Source organism: Rhopalosiphum padi, chromosome 1, assembly GCF_020882245.1.
Source record: "Rhopalosiphum padi isolate XX-2018 chromosome 1, ASM2088224v1, whole genome shotgun sequence".
Classification (NCBI taxonomy): Eukaryota; Metazoa; Arthropoda; class Insecta; order Hemiptera; family Aphididae; genus Rhopalosiphum; species Rhopalosiphum padi.
Window position 1 is genome coordinate 54,252,582 of NC_083597.1, and position 26,294 is coordinate 54,278,875.

At 27.1% G+C, this 26,294-nt stretch overlaps 1 protein-coding gene across 5 annotated transcripts in view; it reads right to left on the reverse strand.

The window, feature by feature from the left end:
* LOC132917264 (disintegrin and metalloproteinase domain-containing protein 11) overlaps window positions 1–26,294 on the reverse strand; it is a 235,925-nt gene that overhangs the window by 38,586 nt on the left and 171,045 nt on the right. For all 5 annotated transcript variants that reach the window (XM_060977914.1, XM_060977913.1, XM_060977912.1 and 2 more), the window contains exon 5: window positions 9,325–9,404. In XM_060977914.1, coding sequence (XP_060833897.1) covers window positions 9,325–9,404 — 80 coding nt within the window. The remainder of the gene's footprint in view (window positions 1–9,324; window positions 9,405–26,294) is intronic.

Below are 26,294 nucleotides of genomic sequence, written 5' to 3' on the forward strand. Positions count from 1 at the left end.
AGTATCGGCGAAATTAAAATATAAAATATGTCAACAATTTAGTTGGATATGAATCGTAATTTGTTTTAAATAAAATAATTTTACGAAGACAGCGATTAATATTTTCGATTGAGTTTTTTAACCACTATTTTTCCGAATTTTGTTTGTAATAATAATTATTAAAAATATTTTAATAAGTATATTTATATAATCGATATTATGTAACTATACTAATAATTTATGCACACAAATCGTGTTTTAATATTAAAGCTCGTACTATTTTCAAAACATTATTATTTTCAATATTATTATGCGTGTATGCATCATTGTAAATAAACATCGACATCTTATTGTTTGATTTTGCAAAGGAGGATAATATGTTATAAGTGCATATAATATGAACACGAATAAACAATCTGGACTTTCGGGAATGGCATACACGAAACAATGAGAATAACATATTATATATGGCATGTATGGTTAAGGAAGTAGGATTAATAATTGGGTTTCGTTAAAGTAATATTTGAACACTAGTAATGCGATTATAATACGTCGTAATAAACTGCATTGGATCGTTGGGGCGTTTACAAGTAATACTGTGCATGTGCTAAGAGAGTATTTAGAGGGGTTGGGAGGCATGTTCTTTTTATCTGTGTATAATGCATATATAGATAAAGTCTTTGTCATATAGTAATAAATTAACTTATTGTTTCTCTTTTTAAATTTTCTCTCATTTTTTGTATAACTACTAATATTATATAACTAGAGCTAAGTATTAAAAAAAAACTGTTATATACGCACGAATAAACACACTACTAAAAAATGAATTGTTTTTTTAATAAAATATTAAAAAATAGAATAAAAAATATTTTTAACAGTCATTTATTTAAAAAAAAAATATATATTTATATTAAAGCTAATTATTATAATATTATTATTATATATTATTGTTATTATTTTAAAAAATATTTTAATATTAAAGCTAATTATTATTATATTATTATTATTATTATTATTATTTTGTTTTTTAATATCTTTGTATAGGTAATAGTAACATTTAAAGAGTTATTTTGTGGTATTGTGATTAATATCTTTGCAGTTATACCTACGTAATATTTGTACCTGTTTTTTAATTCAATTATAAAAGATATTGATGAAAAAAAATGATTTTAAAATAATTTGTCGATGACACTAAAAGTTATGATAACGTTTGTCATAAAAAAAGTGGTGTCCTATCGCATATTACGTAAAAAATAAATTATTAGAATCAAAAAATATTTTTGAGTAAGAAAATTTGAAAAAATAATGTATTTATAAATTATTTACAATTTTACAATAGTAGTTTAGTATGTCATGCACATGACGGAGAAATGTAAAAATTTTTCTTAATGGACTTAATTCCAAAAAAATATCACTAATCACGTTGAATAAAAAATAGATAAAATCGCGTATTAAACAAAATTAATTCTATTTAATGTAAAGAAATATAATATAGTACGACATAGATCCTTTAATGTTTAATATATGTTCGAAATTTATTGAGTGCCCCCCCCCCCCTTCACCCCATAACAAAAACACTGAATACGCGCTTGTATGTTATACACGTTAAATAAAGACCGATAGGACGCACTCGCGCATCAGGCTTGTGGCGAGTTTGCGTGCACGCCCGCGCACTCTATATTATACACATAATAATATACCGTGCATCCTGTTCAAGAGAGACCTGGCGCAGTACAGTTATAATGCCATTCTCTCGTCAGTGGTTATATAAACGACAATTCGAGAACGATGATTGATTATCCCCAGCTGGAGTTCGGCGGTGTCCAGGGCGGGAGGCGGGTGGCACACACACACACACACACACACACACCGCATAACGTACCTAATGAAAGAAAACCAACCCTCTCACGCACCCGGCCACCGAACCCCAGACATCGTCTTCGACCTGACAACGCCGAGTATTTCCCCAGAGTTGCCCATCCATTACCACTACTACTACTACTACTACTACTACTGCTACTGCTGTTGAGATATATGTGCGTATACTGGCGGTGCTGCATGGCGGTGAAAAAAATAAAAACTTACGGCATATACGCGCTCTCTGCGCGACGCATTTACTAGTCGCACACACGAGACCTGCCCACCGTCGCCGATGTTTCGTTAGGAAAATCTACAGGAAGGCGTATGAAAAAGTGTTTTAAAATAATATTATATCAGTCCGGTCGGAAATTTCTGTTTTGGCGCCGTCGCCGCCGTCGACACGGCTATCGATCAATGTTGTGGGCGCGGGGCTAATATACGAATCGGTACGATTAATGGGCGCGAGAGAGTAGAGTTTCCACCCGCATCCTCCCGGTCGAGCAGAACATTCCGTGAACACAGAACGACGTTTTCAACGAGCGTGTGTGCGTGAGTGTACGTGATCTCGTGATGATAGTAATAATAACGCGCGCGAATACGGCTCCGGGTGTTAAAATATAAAGTGAAAAAAATATAATATATATATATATATTATAAAAAGGGTGAAACGAGATGACTTTTTTTCTTTTTCTTTTTTTTTTTTTAGCGACACGTGCATGTAATATGTACGTCGATTCGCGTTCGTGACAATCGGACGAAATAAAACTATAAAACCGTGAATAATACGTATGTTATTAAAATAATAGATACTGCTCGCTTTATTGTGGCTAATGAAAAATGTTATTTTTCCAATAATAATTCACATATTCCGTCGATTAATTGTTTCTGCGAGACCAAAGAACAGAACATTCACGTCTGCGTGATTAAAATGGTTAAAGGTCGTCCAACTACTGTTGTAGGTATACCGATTCGCCTCTTTGTCGACGAGAATAAAACAATTCATTATAATAATATATTATGATTCGTTATTATTTTAACATTATTTCAGTTTCTCATTTTTTTTCCAATGGCGGCCAAGACAATAACATTAAATAATGGTGAGAGCGTTTTAGATCGAAATTATAAATACTGACTATAATAGGTAAAACATATCGTTAAGTTCTGTAGGTGATATATTCTAGTTTCTAGTGACTGATGATGTGCGTCACTCAACAATATCTAAAACTCATTCATTCTGTGAAAACACGATTTTAGTTCGTATAACGAATAAAAAATTATTTTATTTTTTTGTTTTAAAAGTTATATACGTAATACGTGGTGCGTAGTTTTTAGACTGATAATTGATATAATTATTTCTTTGTATAAATAAATGACAAAACAATAGATGGATGAATTATTATTATGTTGCAGGGTTAAGAATAATAATGATAAAGCATAAAGCGTACACGTTTAATAATATATACATAATATATAAATAAAGTACATACTACAACAAAAGTTTATCCAATTAATCTTCGCTCAGATCCCCCACTATTTATCTTATAAATTGTTGATTCCTACAAAATGTTATAGAAAGTGTAAGCGAAATCTCTTAAACCAATATAAACTGAATAAGTATTATACCGTAGTATAGAAAGATCGTGTGCAGTACGGTGCTCGGAGGGATTGAACTCTGTGTATTTCTTTTAGCGGAATTCCAAAAACGATGGATTATCAGTTAAATATTATTGAAGACGAAAATAATTGACGCGAGTATGCAAAGGCTATAGTATATGTATATAATATGTACAGCATTGACGGAATGACAAATACCTCACTATACAAACACTCTTATAATACAGCGGTATACGTAAAATCCGTAATAACCTCTTCTGTCAGTCGTACGGCTCACGTTGTGTCAAAATCAGTTTTTGTTTAGTACGATTGCTCAATCACCTAACAAACTATATTGTATCCAATTTATTTTTATTATAATCATTTTATTTAAGTATAAAAAAATATGCTATTAAAAAAAACGTCAAAACATACACAACATAACGAGTTAGTTTATCCGCAGCAGATATTGTTTAAGTATATAATTAGACATTTATAAAATTATTTATTTATTTTATGTGAACAAAATTAATCTTTCAAAAAAGGAACTAAAAAAAATGTTATTGAATTTATAAAAAGTCTAACATTAAAACGTTAAATTGTTATTTGTGGTATTAAATTATTGATCGCACAGAGTGTTAGCAAACATATAAGTGTATACTTTTGTTCGTAAACTAAAAATATTCTCGAATTTTTACAGTTACTAATGCATTTGTTTTAAAAATGACGCCTTAAAAATTCGAAATGTCATACATTCCAGTAATACAGCAGGTAAAGTAAATAGTAATATATTATAACTCGATCAGTAGGTATCATTTTGCTATATAGTAGGTATCGTGTATATGTATATATATATATTTATTGAACAAGTCATTAAATTATGCGTTAAATTTGAATTAAATAATAAAATCATTGTATACGAAAACCAAATCTGAGCAAAGACTCTGTTAGTCTATATTACTAAGATTTCATGATAAGTTATTTGCTATAAAAAAAAAAAATATATTTTACTTTAACTTATTAATATTGTGAAAATTGATTTAATTTTTGGCAAAAACGTTGTACGAGTATTTATGATATTTTAAATATTTAAGTATTATAAAAACATATGTTTACTACTATGTAAGATATTTTTTTTGGTATTTTCTTAATAACTAGAGGAAATGACGAAATCAGGGGAAAACAGGAAATTTCTGCGTTAAACCAGTATTTGACAAAATCGATTCTTTAATTTTGTTATAATTTATTATCCGATAAGGCAATAACCGTTTATATTTGAAATTAATGTTTATAAATTTAATTTGGAATATTTATATACATTTTAAATTTTAAATTTTTAGGTTTTTTTTATAAATGTGCGTAATAAAAAATAAAATGAAAATATACGTACACATAATAATTAGTAGTATCGAGCAAACTTATTCTATGTAGGTAGATTCATTTATTAAATATAAAAATATGAGCTGATTTATAGTTTAAAAACAATACAAGTTTTTGTCCAGCTAAATATGTTTTCACATTGATATCAGTGAATAATATTGTTGTTACTTGCGAACCGTGTTGTCAAGTTTAGCTTAATCGAAATTTATGTATAAAATATAAGATTAGGTACGAAAAATATAAATGTTTCACAAATATAATATTATACTGATCAAAGTTTATACTGTTTCTTAATGCTATTAGATTTCTGTAAACATTTTACACTATAAAGAAACGAGAAATTTTACATTTTCACTAGGTTAAATCAAAATACGATTGGTATATATAAATAATCGTTATTCACACACACATAACATATAACATGGGTAAATGATATGCTTGTATGCATGTGTGTAATGAACGGCCGAATTCAAAGGATAAAACATAAAGATAAAAAAAAAAAATTTTACGGTAATATTCCAAGCGTTGCGTAAACTTTGCCATTTCGAGTTTTAAATCTTTTATTATTTTTATTATATGTGTATAATGTATATATAGAGAGGTAGTGACACGACGGCTCAATCATTTTCAACCACATTGCGTTTTTAATTCTGTACAGAATTTTTCTGCTGTTCTCATTTGCACTGTTTTACTCTCGTTTAATAGCAGAAATATATTTTTTCTCATTTCCCTTAGCGGAACTACAGCTTTCAAGAAATAGTACACGTTAAAGCTATTGTTCCAAGCCATAGTACTGAATGATCAACGTGTTTCTTGAGTTGTTAAACAACCAGGCGTGCGCAGCACCTATTGTTATCATTATTACAGAAAAAATGAATGGGGGAAAAAAACCAAGCAAACTATTAAGAAGAAAAGAAAATACTATTTTTAGATTCTAAGCAGAGCAATGAATGTATTGATTTTTCAATAATCTGTGTTTTTTTTTTTAAATTTATAAGGGGGTATTATAGTAAAAAAAATCCTTCGATCTGCAAAATTGAGGTTAGTATAATAGTTTATTTTCCGAAACAAAAAAAAATTTTGTTGTTACATTTGGGAAGTCTACAAACAAAATTTTGAAATGGTGATATTCCCAAATTGGAAATTCTTAATATATTTATTACAGAGACCTAATTTTTGATTATAAGATTCATTCAATACCTACTGTGTATTAAAGTGGTTATCTACTTGACCACATTTTTGTGTTTTAGTTTATATTTTTAAATAAATTCAAGTACAACCAGATGTATTTATTAGAGAGGAAAATATAATTTTAGGGTTAAAATTAATAAAGTATTTGTATAACATTTTTATTAAATTGTGATATTAGTTGGATTATAGACTCAAAATAAAAGAGATGTACTTACTTCAGATTATATTCTATCAGTGAAAAACTATAAAGAGCTTTAAATTATTTTAGATCATTCACAGAAAAACTATGTGTTTTACAAAGCATTTCATTTTTAAAGGTTTTTCTGATTAATTAATTTATTGTAATCTCGTCGTATATGTAAATGTTATAAATACGAACGAATAAATCTTAAATAGTTTATTTTTAGTGTAATAATTAATACCGAACAGTGTGAAAATTTCATTCATTTTATAAAATATATGATAAACCTATTTAAAAACTAATTTGACGTTTGATAGCTTGTTATGCTATAAAACCATCGTTCGGGGAGATATTCACAGAAATTAATCTAAATAAAACAAATATTATTTAATGATACCTTTGCTATATTGATAGTATTCGATAAGCTCAATTACTAAATGAGTATACATCGATACATTGGCTATTTTGATATTACCAATATACATCGGTAGCATATAGCATTTCAGATACACAACTTTGTATCTATATAACATCATAATTTTAAAATACGATCACGCATAAGTTATTGTATACACGAGATCTGTCCGGAATGGTTTTAACATGATTCAGATTTATACCCAATGACAAATGAGATATTAATTTCCTGTATGATGGCTATATTTCGAGTACAATATCAGTTGATGGAAAATATGTAAAAATTAAATTTAAAGACTAATGATTAATGCTGAGTGAAGTTGAGGCATTGTAGTTAGTCTTACCATGATTGTAATTTTGAATTAAATTATTATTGAACTACAAGTAATGTTATTATACGGAAGACATAAATATTTATGATTGTAGATTACAAGAAGAGCGATTATTGTATTGGTATCACAATGATTAATGACGGATATATGGATAATTTTCTATACACATTGTATTTTCTTAACATTTAGACTAATCTTAAAGTTATTTATAGTGTGGAACTATTATATGATATAATATATTTTCATTATTCTACGGTTCATTGGTATTGGCTTATAAGCTAATTATACCAATAAACTATACATAATATTACAGTGATATGTATATTAATTATACTTTAAAATAAGCGATGAATTTGATAATCTTACTACTAGGCGAATAAATTATTCATAGTATTATAAATAAATTATAAAATATTTTAATATTTAAATTAATTAGAAATCGTGGTGATACACTGGTCTCTACATAACATCCTAATTCATTTGCAATGATTTATCATTGAAATCATATTTAATACATCCATTACAGTGACCTACTCAATGCTGAAGTACACTTGAAACTTACTATACAGCAGTGCAATTTCCTGGTTTTATTTCTCTCAACGTTAATTATTTAAAAAAATATGACGTATGGAATACGAGTACAGCACGATTATAATAATTATTATAATTATTGTGCCAACTACTTGAGAATAAAATATATTGTTTAACCTATTTCTTCCGATCTATTTGTAATAAAAGCATTTTAAAAGAAAACCGTTTATATAAGAAATTGTATTTAATGAGTGTAAAATTTAAAAAGGAGAACAAAAATATATTAAACGATTTTCAGTTTTTGTAAATTGCATAATTTTGCCATGAGAATATTTGTTTGTATTGATTTTTTGTTCTCATAAAAATGTCCAGAAAACTATTGTTCACATAAAATAATAATTACATTTATTTTTAGATATTCTAATTTTCCCGAAATATGCTATTATTTATTTTTTATAAAACAATTATTTTAATGGTAAAATATACTTGTCATATATGTATATTATTTCATAAGGATCATCATTAAAATGCACATTTTGAGTTCTAAAACAGATTTTTAACTTTATAGTAAAAATAAATATATTGAAATAGTTTTTAAAACATGTGATATACATTGTACGATATAATGTGCATTATACTATTATCTTACCTTGATAAATGAAAAAATAGTCAAATTAGATTATTTTAAATATTTTAAATATAAGTTTTTGATTTTATTATTTTTAAAGAAACAACATAAATCCGAATAGTTCATCATTAAAAGTATATGTCCACCTGAGCTCATACTTTGATAATATAAAATCCGGTATATTATGTTTATAATGAAAATGTTCTGTTTAATAATGTTGATAACTTTCATTAATGTTACCTAAATGGCTAAATATTATGTTTATTTATAAATAATTTTATTTCAAAATATTATGTAGATTAAAAATCTTGTTTACTCTACATCATCTTTGTAAAGTATATATTTCAAAATGTAATTAAGGATGAAACGTATTTATAATTAATAATCAATAATGAACTCGTATTTACGCATACGAATATATATAGTATTTTCAATATACAGAGTGATTCACCAAGCATGTTCATTATTTTTTTTAAATTATAGAGTTATTAAAAATCTTTTTTTTGGAATTTTCAAATAAACTTTAAGATCAATTTCTTAATTTGTTGATTAGATATGGACTGTCCTATGAAGATATAAACTTTTGTTTTTCAAACGACAAAATATTAATAATTTATAAAAATGGATCAAGTATAATTCATATTATATCTATTTTATATTTTTGTATAACTATTTTTAGAAAATATTATCCTTTATATAAATATTTTAATAAATGAAACAATATTCGTTTGAATTTTAAATTAGGTACATCAAAATTTAAAAAAAAAATTGTCCACTAGATAATTTATATTAAAAAGTGGTACTAATTTAAAAAATAAAAAATTGTACTTCTACAAGATACTCCTTAAGTAATACAAAAAAATCTTAAGAATTAAAAAATATTAACTTTAATATCTTATAAATTGGAATTAAAATAAATAAATTATTAAATTAAATAATGACGTCAAGCATGTATCGATACATAATACATGAGGCGTCCTGTAGATAAAAAAATGTTATTTATATTATATATTTATAACATATTTTTGAGTGTTAATTAAGTGACTAAATGAGAATTCCGGATATTTACCTAAAGCTAATGTATTTTGTGTTTATATATTCGAATTGAGTGTTCTTTAATCATTTAGGTTGTGTACAAAAATTAATTTTAAACTAAATCAAATTGTCGAGTTAAATTTATTTATGAAATTTCAATCCTAAAATGAACTATGGTTAGGAAATTATAGTGTACTTACGTGTTGAGCTCCAGGTCGAGGCGAAATTTATGGTTGAACGCTTTTATTAATATGGAAGTTCTGTGAAAATGTTTCCCCATCTGAAAATATATAAGCAAACCGTAACATTATAGAATGTTCTGTACAAAGATTATGTTTAAAAGTTTAATATGTTATTACTAATATAAAGATAAAATAGGCAAGTTTAATAATGTATGAATAATTCCGCGTTTATTGTAATATTATAAAAACGTATGGACGAAATTTCATAATACGTTAAATATAGTTTGTCTTGTTAAAATCTGACTGGTTTTATCTAATATTTTTAATAAAATATCTATACTTTGAAGTTAAGAATTTGGAATTATTATATTGTTATAAATATTTTAGTTTACCTTTCGTCTTTTATATATTCAAATCGTGTTATAATATTAAATAATAACCAATAAGATAATAACTTTCTCTAAAACGGAGGTTAATTACAGTGACGAAAAAAACAATGAAAAACTTAATTCTCTCTAAAATTTAATTGATTGGTCTCGCATTTTCAGGACTCAACATTCCTATCATGCACAGTTTATTGAATATTATCAAAGAGTACTATGACCCGGAACAGTAGAAAATCATCTGTAAAAGACAGCTTTGATCATGTGACAAAGCTTAAGTGGCCTTTAACTCGTGGCAAACTTTCTATAGGATATACTGCACTTAAATACAGTGCGCGTATAACGTCGGGATGGCTAGAAAAAAAGATACATGGATGTTGTTTTTTTATCTAGATGATTTTATTGTTATTTTTTTCTCCATTTTAATATAATACTTTGCAGCTTTTGATGTAAAAGGGAGAATTTTGTACTTATAAAAAAAAAACAAAAAAACAACAACAGTATTTCCGCATACCAATACAGTTGCTAATGCTAAATAAAAAATAAAAACGAGTAATTACTCATTTGATTTAAAATAAATTAAAGTCGTTATTATTTGACGTCCGCATTTCAAATTATTATTTACCCAAACTAAGCAATTAAACTAACCGCTGTTTCAGTATTAAATTGTAGTATTTCATAGAAATTATGACGCATTAGGGCATTTCATAAGATTCCGGTACATTGGTAATGTGGTTATATTATATTATTCTGTGAAAGGCGAAACACATTTTATTTAATGTTTATTATTGTATATACATTATAACATGTCCATATTTATAATAAACTTGAGAAAATAAAGAAAATATTTACGAGAATATATTAAAAATGTGTGAATAAAAAATGTTTTATTTTCAAAAGCAATTTGTTCATGTGTTATGTATGTTTTTTTAGACAAACTAATACAGTTTACATGGATTCACACAGTTATATATACATAACTTAATTTGTATATTTTAATTTAGAATCCTAAATCAAGAATTAAAAACTATTTTTTTAATAATATTAAAATAATAATTATTCCGTTAATATGTCCTTACATATTGCTTTTATAATTTTAGACCTTTAAATGTTATATTTTATAGCTAAATCAATTTAAATGCCACACAAATTTTAACTGTATTAAACAATTCGTTTTTACGTTATCACAGTTATTATTGCAGACTTTTCTGCTCTCTTCACACTCCATCATTAATTTTTAGTTTTTTTTTTGAATTATATGGTAAAAATTTCATTCAATTTAAATTCACAGTCGCTGTCATCACTAAATCCGAAAAGTTTTCTCTCAGCATTCACCACTCGCCTAAGAGTTCCAAAAAGAAGGTCCCAACTTTCATAAGAAATCAAGACTAATAAATCACGGCCAACGGATTTATAGGTTATGCGCGAAACCTAAAGACCATCCTCTGGTTTAGAGATAAGCTAAATGTATGCGTGAACATGGAACAAAACTTTACTTCGGGACTAGCATTTTAAAAATGTATTCTGAAACTACTGAAGAGTATAGAAGGAAAAAACATTGGCTATGGGAAAAAGAAATAAGATCCAGAATTGCATATATTTTTATAACGATTGTAAAACGTGATAAAAATTATTGTTAATAGCCTATTATTATTACTAATTAGTTTTTATTTCCCAAAAGGTTAATAACTTTCATTTAATTAATTACTATTTTATAATTGTCTAACATAAAAGTAAATTATATAACATGTTTATTCGAAATCATGAAATTTTACAAACATGACTTTACCTTTAGAGACTTACTGCCACTATAGGCTCACATGACTTATTGCTATGCCTTTTTATTGAGTTCTATGCACTTTTAAATTTTTATAAACAAATCAAAGATCAAATTATAAAATAAAATTACAATGCAAATTATTTAAATCTTAAATAAATATAATTTCTAATTGTAAAATAAAAATTTAATTTACAAGTTTAAAACATACTTTTTACCCAATTATATACATTTTTAAATCTATATAGTATTTTATTTAGATAAACAAAATATTACAATTGTGTAATTTATTTAAGTTGGATTAAAAAACCTATGTTTATATTTATTGTATTTTATTTTTTTAGTAAATGTAATAACGGAAATGATAAAACATATAAAATGTAAAAGGTATTTTTATTAAATAGTTACAAATATAACTATAATAGCTCAAATTTAAACTTAAATTGACAATCAAACGTTATTATCAATTTAAGTGAAATTGCATTACATTAGATTGTATTTAGTTTTACAACAAATCAGCACAATGTTTTTCTTGTTTAATATAAAAATACCAATATATGTGATGTGTATTTTTTTCCAAAGAAATATATTTCTGCTTTTACATCAATAAGAATTGTCATGACCCCTATTTTACCCTTCTTCCTTTTTGAAGTTGACTCTTTTTTTTAAAGGATAACTTCCGCAATAATTTTCTGGTTTCCCTACGCGCCTGTTATCTTTACCAGTATTTCCCATAGCCATAACAATAAATATTATTGTTTCCTGTTTTGACTTTTTTTCGTCGTTATTTCGTTACCACGCAAAAATCGTTTAAGTCATTCTAACTTTCTCCTTCTCAAGACTATTTTATAAAGATCACGAATTGAAACTGTTACGTAAAAGGCCATTTATTTAGACAATAACTTAATTTACAGAAGCATATAAAATTATAAAAAGTGTAATGTTTAATCAAAGTAAATTGAACATTAAGTAATTATAATAATCGACGTGATTTATAAAATATTTGTGAAAAACTTTTTAAATATTAATTATTTATTATAGTGAAATTAATAAATAATTATTTTTAGGTGTGTTTAAGACAACTTAAAGAAAAAAGTATTAATATTAGTTTTAAAAATTGTTAAACATTGTATATTATAATATATTTATTCAAATTATTTTATGTTTAATAGTTCAATCAATTAAAAGTTACAATAGCCAATTTTTAGGTTTTAACGACTTATAGACTTGTCTTATGTACGACACTTTTCGTGTATATATATATAAAATCCTCTATATTTTGTATTATTTTTATCTATCTATATATATATATTTAAATAATATATATATATCATATAAACATTTAATACTTGGATAATGTTAAAAAATGTATAAGATAATTATTTGTATTGTTTCGAGTTTATATTTACTCTGTATTTGCCATTGATTATCATTTATCAGTGTATTATTTAAGTATCTTTCTTCACCCAACAAAGCTTAATACTTTTGAAATTGTTGAGTATTTTAAATGAAATAAAATATTTACAGGATTTTAATTACAAATATTGCCAAAATAATCGTTTAATAATGATTCTCAATTTAAATAAATAAAATAAAACAAATGAAAAATCTTCATTCACAATTTGTACCTATGAGTATATGTTATACAATATGTCACGAACATTGGATTTACCTTGTACTTATAACTATCATATTCACATTGTGTTTTGTTATTAAAGCTTTTTTTTTTTAATCAATATAAAAAGAAGTTTTCCGAATTCATATTGACAACAGGAAACAAACTTTGTGTAGCTTTTGTCATCGAAGCTGCTACGAGAGAATTTAAGCAGAACAAGAGTAAACAAAAAAAAAAAGACAGAGTAATTTTAGTATGAATAAGTTAAACATAAGACTGAGAGAAATTTATGATGATGTCGTTATTTTCGTCATTTGTTTGAATCTTAATTGGAATTTTATTTGATAGGAAAATTTAATGAACAAGCAAAAGGAATATTGTTTGTTAGAGTTTATGACGCTCTGGCAGGCGAAAAGTTTTGATTGAAGTCGCTGTATCTCATAATAAACATTTAACTATTATATAATCAATAGAATGGCAAGCCTGTGAGAAAACACCACTCCAACAAATGTTATTTTTGTTTGAATTACACAAATAGAGTGGTATTCCTATAATGTAATATGTTATTAAAAAACTGAGATTGAGATATTATTGATATTAATTATTTTATTATGTAATTAAATGGCAAAATGTGATACGTAATAGTATTATTAAGAATAAACCAAAAGTAAGATATTTGTCACATAACTAAGACACAGCTCTAGAAAGGAATGCGTTTTTAGAATGAATCAGAGTGTGCATTACAGACGAATGAATTAAGTGTGATAAGCAGAGAACTTTTAAAATAACATAGAGTAGTATTACCGCTTTTCTAGTAACTACTGTTTTAAATTAAATATAATATAAATTACCTTTTATTTAAGATTCTAATGGGAGCGATAAATGTATTGATCTTAAAGTGATGAGTATTTTTTGTGTCATCTGAACTCTAAAGTCACGTCTTATTATAATAGAAAAGATGCTTCGTAGTTCGTACTTTAATTTAAATATGTATTCTAGTTGAAAAATGAATCTAGTTAGTAGTTTGGAATTAAGAGCAAAAAATATAAATATATCAAACACACGCGCTTTTATTAATAACTGGGAAGACTAAAAAAATAAAAAATAAGTAAAATTGGGAAATTTTTGTGCAAAACTAGTTTTATACAAAATGTATTTAATGATTTTGTTATGATTCTATATATAACTAATAATTACAGATAGGTATATATAATTTTTACAAAATGAATTAATTACGTTTTTCTTAATATAATATAATAATGTGATTTTCAAAATGTTTTGAGACGTTTAAAATTCTCAAAAAAATGTAAGCATAAATTTATAATAGTTTTCTTTGAGCGTTTAAAATTTGTCAAATTCGTAAAATAGAGATAAATTATTTATTAGTTGTAAATGCATTGGTACAGTTTTTAAAATTCGTACCCAAAGACAAAGTTTGAAAATGTATTATGAGGTTTCACAAAAGTTTTGCTTGGAAAAACTATAAAAGGGTTAAGTGTTATTCTATTCATTTTAATGAGGGTTTCAATGGAATTTTGAAAATATTAAATATTGTAGGTATTTGTATATTTTTAATTATATTGTGCTGATATAATTTTTTAGGCCTGTTTAAAAAGCTTGAAAATCTATTACAAGATCTTACATTGAATAATTTATTCATCTTATAAAAACGCCATAAAGGGTAGTAGCGATTAAAAAATATTAAAAAACATAAACGAATTTTTTTTTTTACTTGTGTTTGAAGTTCAATTATTGATGAAATAAGATATTTATACAAATAATAAAGATTTTAGTTATTTTGTTATAATTTAAAAATATTATTCGTAGAGACTTATAATTTTTACGTATATTATTATTATATTTTACCACACACAATGTTTAAAATATTTGGATTAACTTTAATCTTTTGCGATAGCTTAAATAATATATGATATAAAATTAATATATAAATATCCTTACTTATATAGATTAACAGATTAACAGACCTACCTCCTTCAATCAGAATTGTTTTTTGTTCGCAATGATTTATTATTGAATTCAAATTTAACAAATATATTACAGCGATATACTCAATGACAAGATACACTCAACACTTATGTACTGTAGTGTGACAAAGTGATTACATACTTGACTATTTTTTTTTATATTTAAGCTTACTTATTTAAATGGTTTTGAAACCCATTTAAAGCATTAAATTATTTGATTAAATTTCAATCTTAGTTGGATAAGTAAATAATTTATTTATTGTGTAATAATTAATACCATACAATGTGAAAATTCCACTGGTTTTTATAAATTATATCATAAACATATTTAAAAACCAATTTCATGTCTGCGAAGTTTTATATTATATTATATCTTTAAAACCATGTATTAAGACAATAATTATTTTATTTTGGTTAAATATGAATTAATGAAAACAGTTTGTCACAAATATTTAATCTAATCGTTTCAGATGCGTTCGTTATGAACCCATTATCAATAATTAATATAGTTATATAATTATAAATTCTATGTATTCGTATATCAAATTTATAAGTATAATAAGTAATTAAAAGAATTTATATTATCAAAAGTTTTCAAATGGTGACTCATAGGCTAATTTTTTACTTATGGTAATAACTCCAATATAGACCTATATGAAACAAGGAACACAAAATTATATTATTTATTCTATGCAGGAAATTTTATATTGAAATAAATTGCTTAATGTGCGACTTAACGAGTAGTTATTATTTTGTAATATTAATAAATGTTATTAATAGACGACCAAAATAATGTTATACACGAAATTTCCAAAGCTTCCGGTAAATTATAGTTTCTTAAATAATATAATATAGTTAACTAAAGATCTTCGGTTCCACATTACCGAGAAAAATATTAAATTTAGAGCCGAAATGGACGATGTAATTCGTATTTGAGATCACTTGGAAAGAGAGAGTTTAATTGGAATGAACTGGCTTGATATACACCCAAGAAAAATAAGACGACAAGAGATTAGAGATATCCTTACTGCTATCGGCCTCTGTTACATATATATATATATATTTATGTGTATGTGTGTGTGTGTGTAACGAGTTCGAGGTGATATAACTAGAGTGAGTATTATCCGACGCCCATTTCCGAAATTGTTTATAGGATTGACACTGAAGGGATTTCGTTCGAGGCGTAGAATCCGCTGAAGTACATATTATATAAAAAGTCATTAAATAATATATATACTGGTTTGGATTATTTCAAGGTGGAAATAATATCGTTAAAATTGGTACTCGTTTTATTTGTGTATACGTAGAATAACACAATAATTATATATATAAATATTATGAGGTTTTTGATATTATACTTTAAACAATAATAGATAGTTGGATTTTATGTGCATAATATTATAATATTGGCAAACCAATCATGAAAGTAATTGAACATAGTTGCAACTTATTGAGTAAACAATTTTTATCGATATAGATTAAACAAAAATAATCACATAGGTAGTAAAAACCCATAGGGAAAACAAAATAATATCAGTTGATTTACCTAGATGGTCGTTTGGTCGGCTGATTTAATTGAATTAAATAAGTATAACTACACATTAAGTGGGCCGTACAAATGAATGTACACGGTTTTATTGCGCTGAAAATAGTCCATTTTATACTTTAATAATGGAACTGGAGAATTATCATTGAATAATAAAGTATTTTATTATTTTATAATTGGTGATATTTTTTATTTTTTTTGTATCAGTTTTAACGTGTGACATAAACTTTGCAGCGTTAACTATTTTTGTGATTCATATTAGAGTGACTATGTGCACAATTAGGTGTTCTAATAGGTGTCGGGCGCCAAAATTATTTTTTCAAAACATTTTGGTTTTTCAAAATTATATAAATTTTACGAAAAGTTTAAAAATTAGATCAAGATATTGAGCCTAGGCGTTTCGCTTCGCTGATATTTTAAACATTTTTCGAATGATATAATTTGTGGAATAGTTTTACCTTACGTTAAGCCTTAAACTACCGAGAAAATCGAAAAATAATCTCTTGAACCTCGACCCCATAATTCCAAATATCTCAAAGCTACGAAAAACTCACCAACCTGGAATAAAGGGAACGAACAGATAAAAAAAAAAGTCATGATATTATATCAACACACGATTGAAAATATATTTGTAATACATTGAAAATAACATAAATATAACAAACAAAAACAGTGATAATACTGATAATAGAATATAATTATTAGATGACGATTAGATTTTTATCGATTACGTTTTATGTTCCTTTAATAGCTAATTGTGTCGTGTGATTGAAGAACGAAGAACGCGTGTGAAATAATTGAAATAACGTGTCACCATATTGTGTTTTTGTAAGACAAAAATATCAGATTCGTTGTTGGACTTATCGAAGACAAATGTTAGGTTATATTGGTGATAGATATGTTTTAAACGTATTTTCTCAGTCAAATAAATCAAAAAAATGTTGTTATAATCGAAATTCTATAACTTAAAAAAAAAAACTTTAAATATTGATGTCAGTTCCGCGATAGCCGCCGATCGGTACGCACGTGTGTATAGTGCGCCTAAGCTAATTAATTAATCTTTCTATAATGATCATTAATTTATTATTATTGTGTTTTTCTCTCTATCCGGTTAATCAAAGATGTGACATAGACTAAGTTCTATTTACTCTTCTATTTTAACTAAAGTCTGCACACAATAAACGATAAAAATATTACGTCCTCAGTAATATTGTCAGTGTAACGCATACGGTCTCATCGGCGGCCGCCTCGGCGGTCTCGTTATTATACAACAATCTAATTAAGCTATCGCAACCCACCGTCTTCATCATCGTTCTTATCGCGACTGCGATTGACTGATATTATACTATTTAGAAACTCATTAATTCTATTCTATTTACATCCAACTCATTTTAATCAAAATGAACAGTAAAAATAATAATATCGTATCTCCGATAAAAATTGTAAGCAAGAATAGGCAATCAGATGAAAGTTGGACCATACAGCAAAAACCTAAAAGAAACCACTCTAGTTCTTCTAACTCTACGCCGAACTCTCCAAGTGATCATCAACCTAAACCAAAAAAAAAAATATTCGCGTCAGCAAATCGTTTTGAGGTTCTCGCTTCAAACGAAGATCAGGACTCAAATCAGATGGACGGTCTAAATGACAACCAGCTCAATGATAATACCAAAAATAACGAAGATACCAATAACACACAGACTGATAGTGCAAATACAAATGTTCCGCCAATCAAAGCTCCTCCTCCAGTTTTCGTAAGAGGCGTCGAGAACTTTCCGGAACTATGCACAGTACTTATAGAGCTAATCGGTGTTGAAAACTTTGTCTGTAAATCATCTACAGATAGACTAAAAATTCAAACCAGCACTCCAGACGCTTATAGATCACTAATACGGTATTTAAAGGAAGAAAAAGCCGAATACCACACCTACCAACTTCAACAAGACAAACCTGTCCGAGTTGTAATTCGCAACTTACATCCATCGACGCCTACTAGTCTCATAAAATCTGAATTAGAATTTCGTCAATTTGAAGTAAGAAATATTACCAATGTTTTACATAAAACAAATAAGCACCCGTTACCACTTTTTTTTGTCGACCTGGAACCCTGCAGCCAATCAAATGATATTTATAAATTGACATCTCTATTACATACAAAAATTAAAGTAGAAGAACCTTTCAAAGCCAAAACTATAAGCCAATGTCTAAATTGCCAGAACTACGGTCACACCAAAACGTACTGCGGCTATCCTCCACGATGTGTTCGCTGCGGCGCATGCCACCTATCATCCGCCTGTCCAAATCCACGCGATACCCCACCAACATGTGCACTCTGTCACGGGAGCCATCCAGCCAGTTATAAAGGATGTGCGGTATACAAGGACCTCCAAAGACGTAAGAAACCTGCCACTAATAATTTTTTTTTATCAGATAATATTAGAGATAAGTCACGTATTGTAAAAGACAGCCACCCTGCTCATGACACTAATACAAACCCCACCCTATCCTATGCACAGGCCACTTCAGGCCAATCCTCAAATCACCATCTGCCTTCACCGTCAGCTGATATCAATAAAACAATAACAAGCTTTCTAGAGGATTTCAAATCTCTAATAAATCCTTTAATATCTCTACTTACCAAAGTAATAACTAGTCTTTTAGATACTAAAAAATGATTAATAACACATACACAAACAAATCTCTTTTAATTTTATTATTCAATGCAAACGGCCTAAGAAATCATGTAAATGAAATCGAATCAGTACTACAAAACCAACGTATTGATATCGCATTAATTACCGAAACACATTTTACTCAATACTCTAACGTACATATTCCAGGTTACAAATTACTGAAAGCCAATCACCCAGATAATACGGCTCACGGCGGAGTTGCCATATTAATTAAATCCACCATAGCGTTCCAAATTCTCCCAAACTTCTGTCAGAATTTCTTACAGTCATGTGCGGTTTTAATTAATATAAATAACATCCCTGTAACAATTGCTGCACTATACTCACCTCCAAAACATATACTTACAGTTGCAGACTTTAATAACTATTTTTGTACTTTTGGCAACAATTTTATAGTTGGAGGTGACTTTAACGCCAAACATCAAAGTTGGGGATGTCGTACGAATAACCCACGTGGTCTTGTCTTACGAGACTTCACATGTATAAAAAAACTTAAAATACTTGCTCCCCCTGGCCCTACTTACTGGCCAACTTCTGCTCGTAAAAACCCAGATATACTTGACATATTTGTTTCAAAAATCCCATCTAACCTATTTCACTCTACTGATAATATCTTGGACTTAAATTCAGACCATTCTTCAGTCATACTAACACTCAACGCATATCCATTAACTTGCCCGAAACCTCCTAAACTCTTCAATGCCACAACTGATCGATATAAATTTCATGATCTTGTTAATCAAAATATAAAACTTGATATCAAATTAAAATCCACGGATGATATTGATGTAGCAGTAAATAGCTTCACAAATATAATTCAGTCTGCGGCATGGTCAACCTCCTCTGTAGTAAGTCATTGTTCCTCATATCAACCCTCTTTACCAAGTCATATACGAACACTTATAGTGGAAAAACGGAGAGCAAGAGCCCTATACCAACGGTACCGTCTCCCATCTCTTAAACAAAAATACAATAACTTGTCTAACTCACTCAAGAAAGTTTTATCTAAAAATAAAGATATTTCATTTGCAAACCATTTAACTGACCTTTCGGCTAAGGATGGGAGTCTCTGGAAGGCAACAAAACAAACTCTTCAATACAAAGCCTCATTGCCCCCAATAAAAAACCCGGATGGTAGTCCTGCTTCTTCTGACGCTGAAAAAGCTGAACTATTTAAAAATCATCTTCATGAAATTTTTCAACCTCACCCTGAAACATTTTCACTAGCTACTACAAACACTGTACAAATGTATCTAGACTCTTCTCTCCCTATGTCTCCACCAGTTAAACACTTGACGCCCAGTGACTTAAAATATACAATACAAAAATACTCACTTAAGAAATCCCCAGGATTCGACTTAATTACAGCGGAAGTCGCCAGATGCTTACCCAAACGTGCCATCACTCTACTTACCCACATTTTCAATGCTACTCTAAGACTCTCTTACTTCCCCCTTCTCTGGAAGTACTCTAAAATCATCCTAATCCCTAAACCGAACAAACCACCTGACTCCTTAAATTCTTATAGACCGATCAGTTTATTGCCATTTTTCGGCAAAATACTGGAAAGACTTCTGCTTAAACGTATCCTTCCTATTATGTTTGATAAAAAAATCTTACCCGACTATCAATTTGGTTTTCGTGCTAAGCACTCGACTATTCACCAAGTCCATAGAGTTGTTGACGCTGTCTCCTTTGCCCTCGAAAAAAAACATTACTGCACCTGCGCATTCCTTGACGTATCCCAGGCCTTTGATAGAGTATGGCATGAAGGTCTGTTATACAAATTAAAAAAGTTTCTACACCCAACTTACTACATTATACTCAAATCATATCTCACAGACCGTTACTTCCAGGTCCATTTTGGTACTTCTGACTCTAATATAGCAGGAATTGCAGCAGGCGTTCCGCAAGGTGGAATCCTCTCCCCAATTCTGTACAATATTTATACATCTGACCAACCGACCACACCCAACACATTGGTAGCAGACTATGCGGACGACAAAGTCATAATATCATCCAGTCCAGATCCTACTATAGCCTCCAAAAACCTACAAAACCATCTTTCATTAATGGAAGACTGGTACAAAAAGTGGCGTTTTAAAATTAACCAATCCAAATCTGTACATACTACATTTACACTTAAATTAACACCATGTCCTGAAGTAACGCTTTTTGGTACTCAGATTCCCCCATCCCCAAATGTTAAATATCTCGGACTAACTCTCGACCGCCGTCTTACATGGGCTCACCATATCAAAGCCAAAAGATTACAATTAAACTCCCGATTACGAATGCTCAAAACCCTAATTGTCAACAACAAACATTCAAAATTAAATATTAAATTACTTCTTTATAAATCTCTCTTAAAGCCAATTTGGACTTACGGCCTACAGCTATGGGGCAATGCGAAAAATTCTAATCTAGATAAAATCCAAAGGTTCCAAAATATAGCGTTAAGGAAAATAACCAATTCACCACCATATGTGTCAAATCACACACTTCATAAAGACCTGCATATGAAAACAATCCAGGAAGAGGCAAAAAATTACTACAAACGGTTCCACCTACGCCTTAACTCACATCCAAACCCACTCATAAAAAATCTAGGTGTATTAACCATCCCTGGTAACCCTCCTCGGCGTCTCAAGCGTAAATGGTGCAGAGACCTACTAAACCCTTAAAAAAAAAAAAAAAAAAAAAAAAAAAAAAAAAAAAAAAATATTTGTATAAGTTAAAATAACATATACGTATGTAAAATAAAAGACGAAGTGTCATCAGTGGGTGGCTTCTTCACTCAAGATTTTCCTCCTGTAATATTATAGCCTATATTCTTATTGTGCCTTGTGTACAGATTGTATATATATTAATAAAGAAAAAAAAAAAAAAAAAAAAAAAATATTGATGTAATATTTTATTTTTATCCGTTGAAATTTTGTGATTTTTTGATGAGTATCATGTATTTTATATATTTGTATAAAATATGATTACATCCAAACACGTAACTAAATATAAAATGAAAGACAGTTATATAATGCATATCATAAACTAAGCATTTAATACTTTTAAAGATAAACTTTCATTTAATTCGTTTTAAAATTTAATCTAGTATATTAAATGTATATAACACATTTGTTACATTGACATATCGTTGTAGAATCAGAAAATCAAAAATATATCGACTAGAGTATATTTATTATATTATAGATCGACTAAAGTAAATGAATACATTTTACATTTATTTATTTTTCTTAAACGAAGCAACAACATTTTGGCCAAATATGATATTACTTTAATAAATTGACAGATTCTTATCTGAACCATTGTTAATAATGAAATGGTTGTATAAACAGAAGTTATAATTCAGTTTTTTTCTGAAAATTGTGTAGTTTAAATAGGTAAAAACGACGGGGTTTTAAGAAAAATATGTAAATCACTAATATTTTACCAATTTAATTTTGTTCAAAGGCAACGCGAATAATTTGATTATTATAGTTCTAGATTAAACAATAAATTAAAATTTAATTACTAAAATTCACAGTATCGCGATTAACATAAACTGATGTGGGTTGAATCATGACATAATTTATAGATGGGTAATATTCTAATTTATATCTTGATATCAATAAACATAGTTCTCAAGATTATTTTCACTATTCAATATATTTTTTTTATTTTACCGTTTTTTTACTGTATCTAAAAAAAATATGTCTAATAATAATTGAATTATAGTCTAAAGAAAGTTTTGAAAATATAAATTGTTCAAGTTGAATAACGTTAATGTTAAAAACCGAAACGAAAGTAAGGCAGCTATATTATAATAATATGTAGTTCATAAATTCATATTCGTATTTTCTGATATTGAATTTAAAAAAAAAATTCTATTTAAAAATCTAAAAGGTTTATTTCTGTTTAAAATCGACACTTCAGAAATTACTTTTATAAAGCTTGGCAAATTAAAAGACTCTTGAGAAGCGGTTTATACCAGCATTTGATTATAAAAGTTCAAAAGTTTTATTAAGTGGTAATAATCAACATTTTATCCGGTAAATATACATTTTAAAACCTTTCAACATTTTCAAATCCGAGTAAAGATATTGATTTTCATACCATGATATGGTTGAATTTCCGTTTTATTTTTTTTACAGCAAAACATTTTTTCCCGGTGACCAATGGAATAAGTCTACCATTCATTAGAATATACAGATCATACTTGTCGCGTAAATTGCGTGTTCTTTAAAAGTCTTTCCTGCAAATAATTTATTATAATCCTTTTCGAAAGAATGCAATTTAATTGTATATAATTATTTTACTTGACTAACTAATGAACTTGAGAAAACTTAGAAACATTGCTAACATCGGTTAACTAATTTTCATAAAGTTTATGAACTGGAATAAAAATAATCATAAAATGATTGATACTTTGAATTTATTTTAAAAGTGTTCAAATTGCTCAATACGTATGACTTACATTATTCTTAATACAGTTTTGTAAAGTTTATTCAAAATATTTTAAGGGTACTATAGTTAATAAAGTTTTAGAACTTCTAATTATTTTTCAATTTAATATTTTCATCATATCTCACGGATTTGTATTTACAAACATGATTATTATACTTGATAAAAATAAAATACATCATTTTTGATTTGGTGAATATTTTTCAATAGATTTTTTTATCGGTGACTAAATTTTTACTAAAATAATAATATAATATACTTTTAGTTCTTTATTTTGATGTAAACATGTATAATCTCATAAAAAAATAATCAATAATATTATATATAAGCTGGATCATATATCTTTATCAAACTTTTTAAATATTAAAATTCCTTAAAATATTTTAATAATATACATATTTAATTCCAATAATTTATTTGATACATGTTGGTTAGGTTTGGTTGGTATATAAATGATCGTAGTGTATGACATAAGCGCATAAAATAACCATTAAGAACTGTACTTAATTATATAATATAATATAAGACTTTATAACGATTTTAAATTCGAATTTTCTTATAATTTATTTCTAAATTACAAAATTAAGTTTTTTTTATTAAATTCATTGTATACTTCGTTTTTTATTTTAAGTATTACAATGAACAAAAGGAAAATATTCATTAGCTAAAATTAAAAATATATTTAAGAACAATAATATTTCAGTTATTGTTTTTGTAATGCAAAGTATTCGGATGACTAACTTTTTAAAAATGCAATAAAAGTTTCAAGAGTTATACCGTTTTGTATTTAAATCAGTTGTTTCGTATAAATAATGTGCTTTTTATTTCTGTTAATGATCTTTAAAAAACTAAAAATTAATATATTGAGTAATAATTGTTTCAATACAAAAAAAAAAAAAATTATTTTAAATTTTAAAAATAGTAATAAGATCATTGAATATTCTGGCTAATACTTATGACATATACTATTACAAATGTTGAACACTATTTGATTTTGATATGATTAAAATAACTATATTTAATTACGGTGGTTATGACTTTAACCATTATTTAATTACCTATGCAAAACGAATAAACTAATAAATAAATAAATTCATTTCATCATAAATATTTATTCTATTTCAACGTCGTGATTATATTATAGGTATTTAATTAATTATCGACGTATATATATATATATATATTTATTTATTTATATAGTGAATTAAAACATAATTGAAACTCAACTGCATTATTATCACGGCATATGGAATAAATGAATCTATATATCTACATAAAATAATGTTGTGATATACGAATATGGGAGAATGAGAGACAGAACTTTACTATTCTTACCAATAATTGTTTTGAATGTATATAGAAAAAAAATATTAGCGCAAACCCACAAATGGATTTTCTCATTGTTAGAAAAATACGTAGCTTTTTGGCTTATTTCCCACCAATGTTTTGAAGGATTATACGAGTGTTGTAACTTGCTGAAGACATGTTACATTGTAACGTTTCGACAATAAAAAATATATATCTTGTTGGTCTACTAATGTAAACAATTTAAATGTTTCGTATTATTTGTATTGCAGTAGAATTCAGTAGGTAATACTGTAGTAGATAATTGTGTGGTATGATTCTGGTATTTTAAAATTGATCTCAACTGTAATAATGTGTATTCGAATGGGTATATAATATAATTTGAGTGTTTACAATTGAATAACAATATTGTTAAAATATTTCATATCTTTTTTATATCCATCTATTTACGTTTTGAGAAAATAAAAATAAATTATTTAAAATTTTAAATTACATAAATGTTATTATAATTTAAAAATTGTATAAGCTACTTATTGAAAGAAACTTCATATTTTTTCAGAAAATTTCAAAAATAATTACGTGAATTAAAGTTTTTACTGTGTGATAATTATCACATTTGGGCTCATAGCAAGTCACTAATATACCTTCCCTTGTGGATCATCAAAAACAGTAACCTATACATTTACCCTGTATGAACATTTTTCTCTTTTTATAGCAATATAAAAATACTACTACAGCTTTATTAATGCTTTGTAGTTGGTTTTAATAGCCACCTGCGCATAGGATATTAAGTTCAAATTAAATAATTGTGTTTTTAATAATTAAAAATACAGTATAGTAGTGTATCTACCTCACAATTATTATACTTGTAAAAAATGTAAACACTTTTTTTACGGTTACCAAATCTTTGTTGTCATAGTATACACACATTTACGAGTCCCAGAGGGGCAATAAATGTACGGATTCAATTATGATAATAAGCATTCGTGATAATTTAATAGCTTCGCAGAATAATATACGAAATATTTTTTTATTTATACCGCATAATTACATATTTTGAAACACGACAAAACCAGAAGAAAAAAACAATTAGTGGATTGAAAATAAATTAATATTCTAACTTTAAATTATAATATCGAAGAAAACAAACGATTAAAAGTTACCAAAAATAGTTTTCAAAATAAAAAATGTTGTCACATTCATACATTATAATTATTATTTGCGTT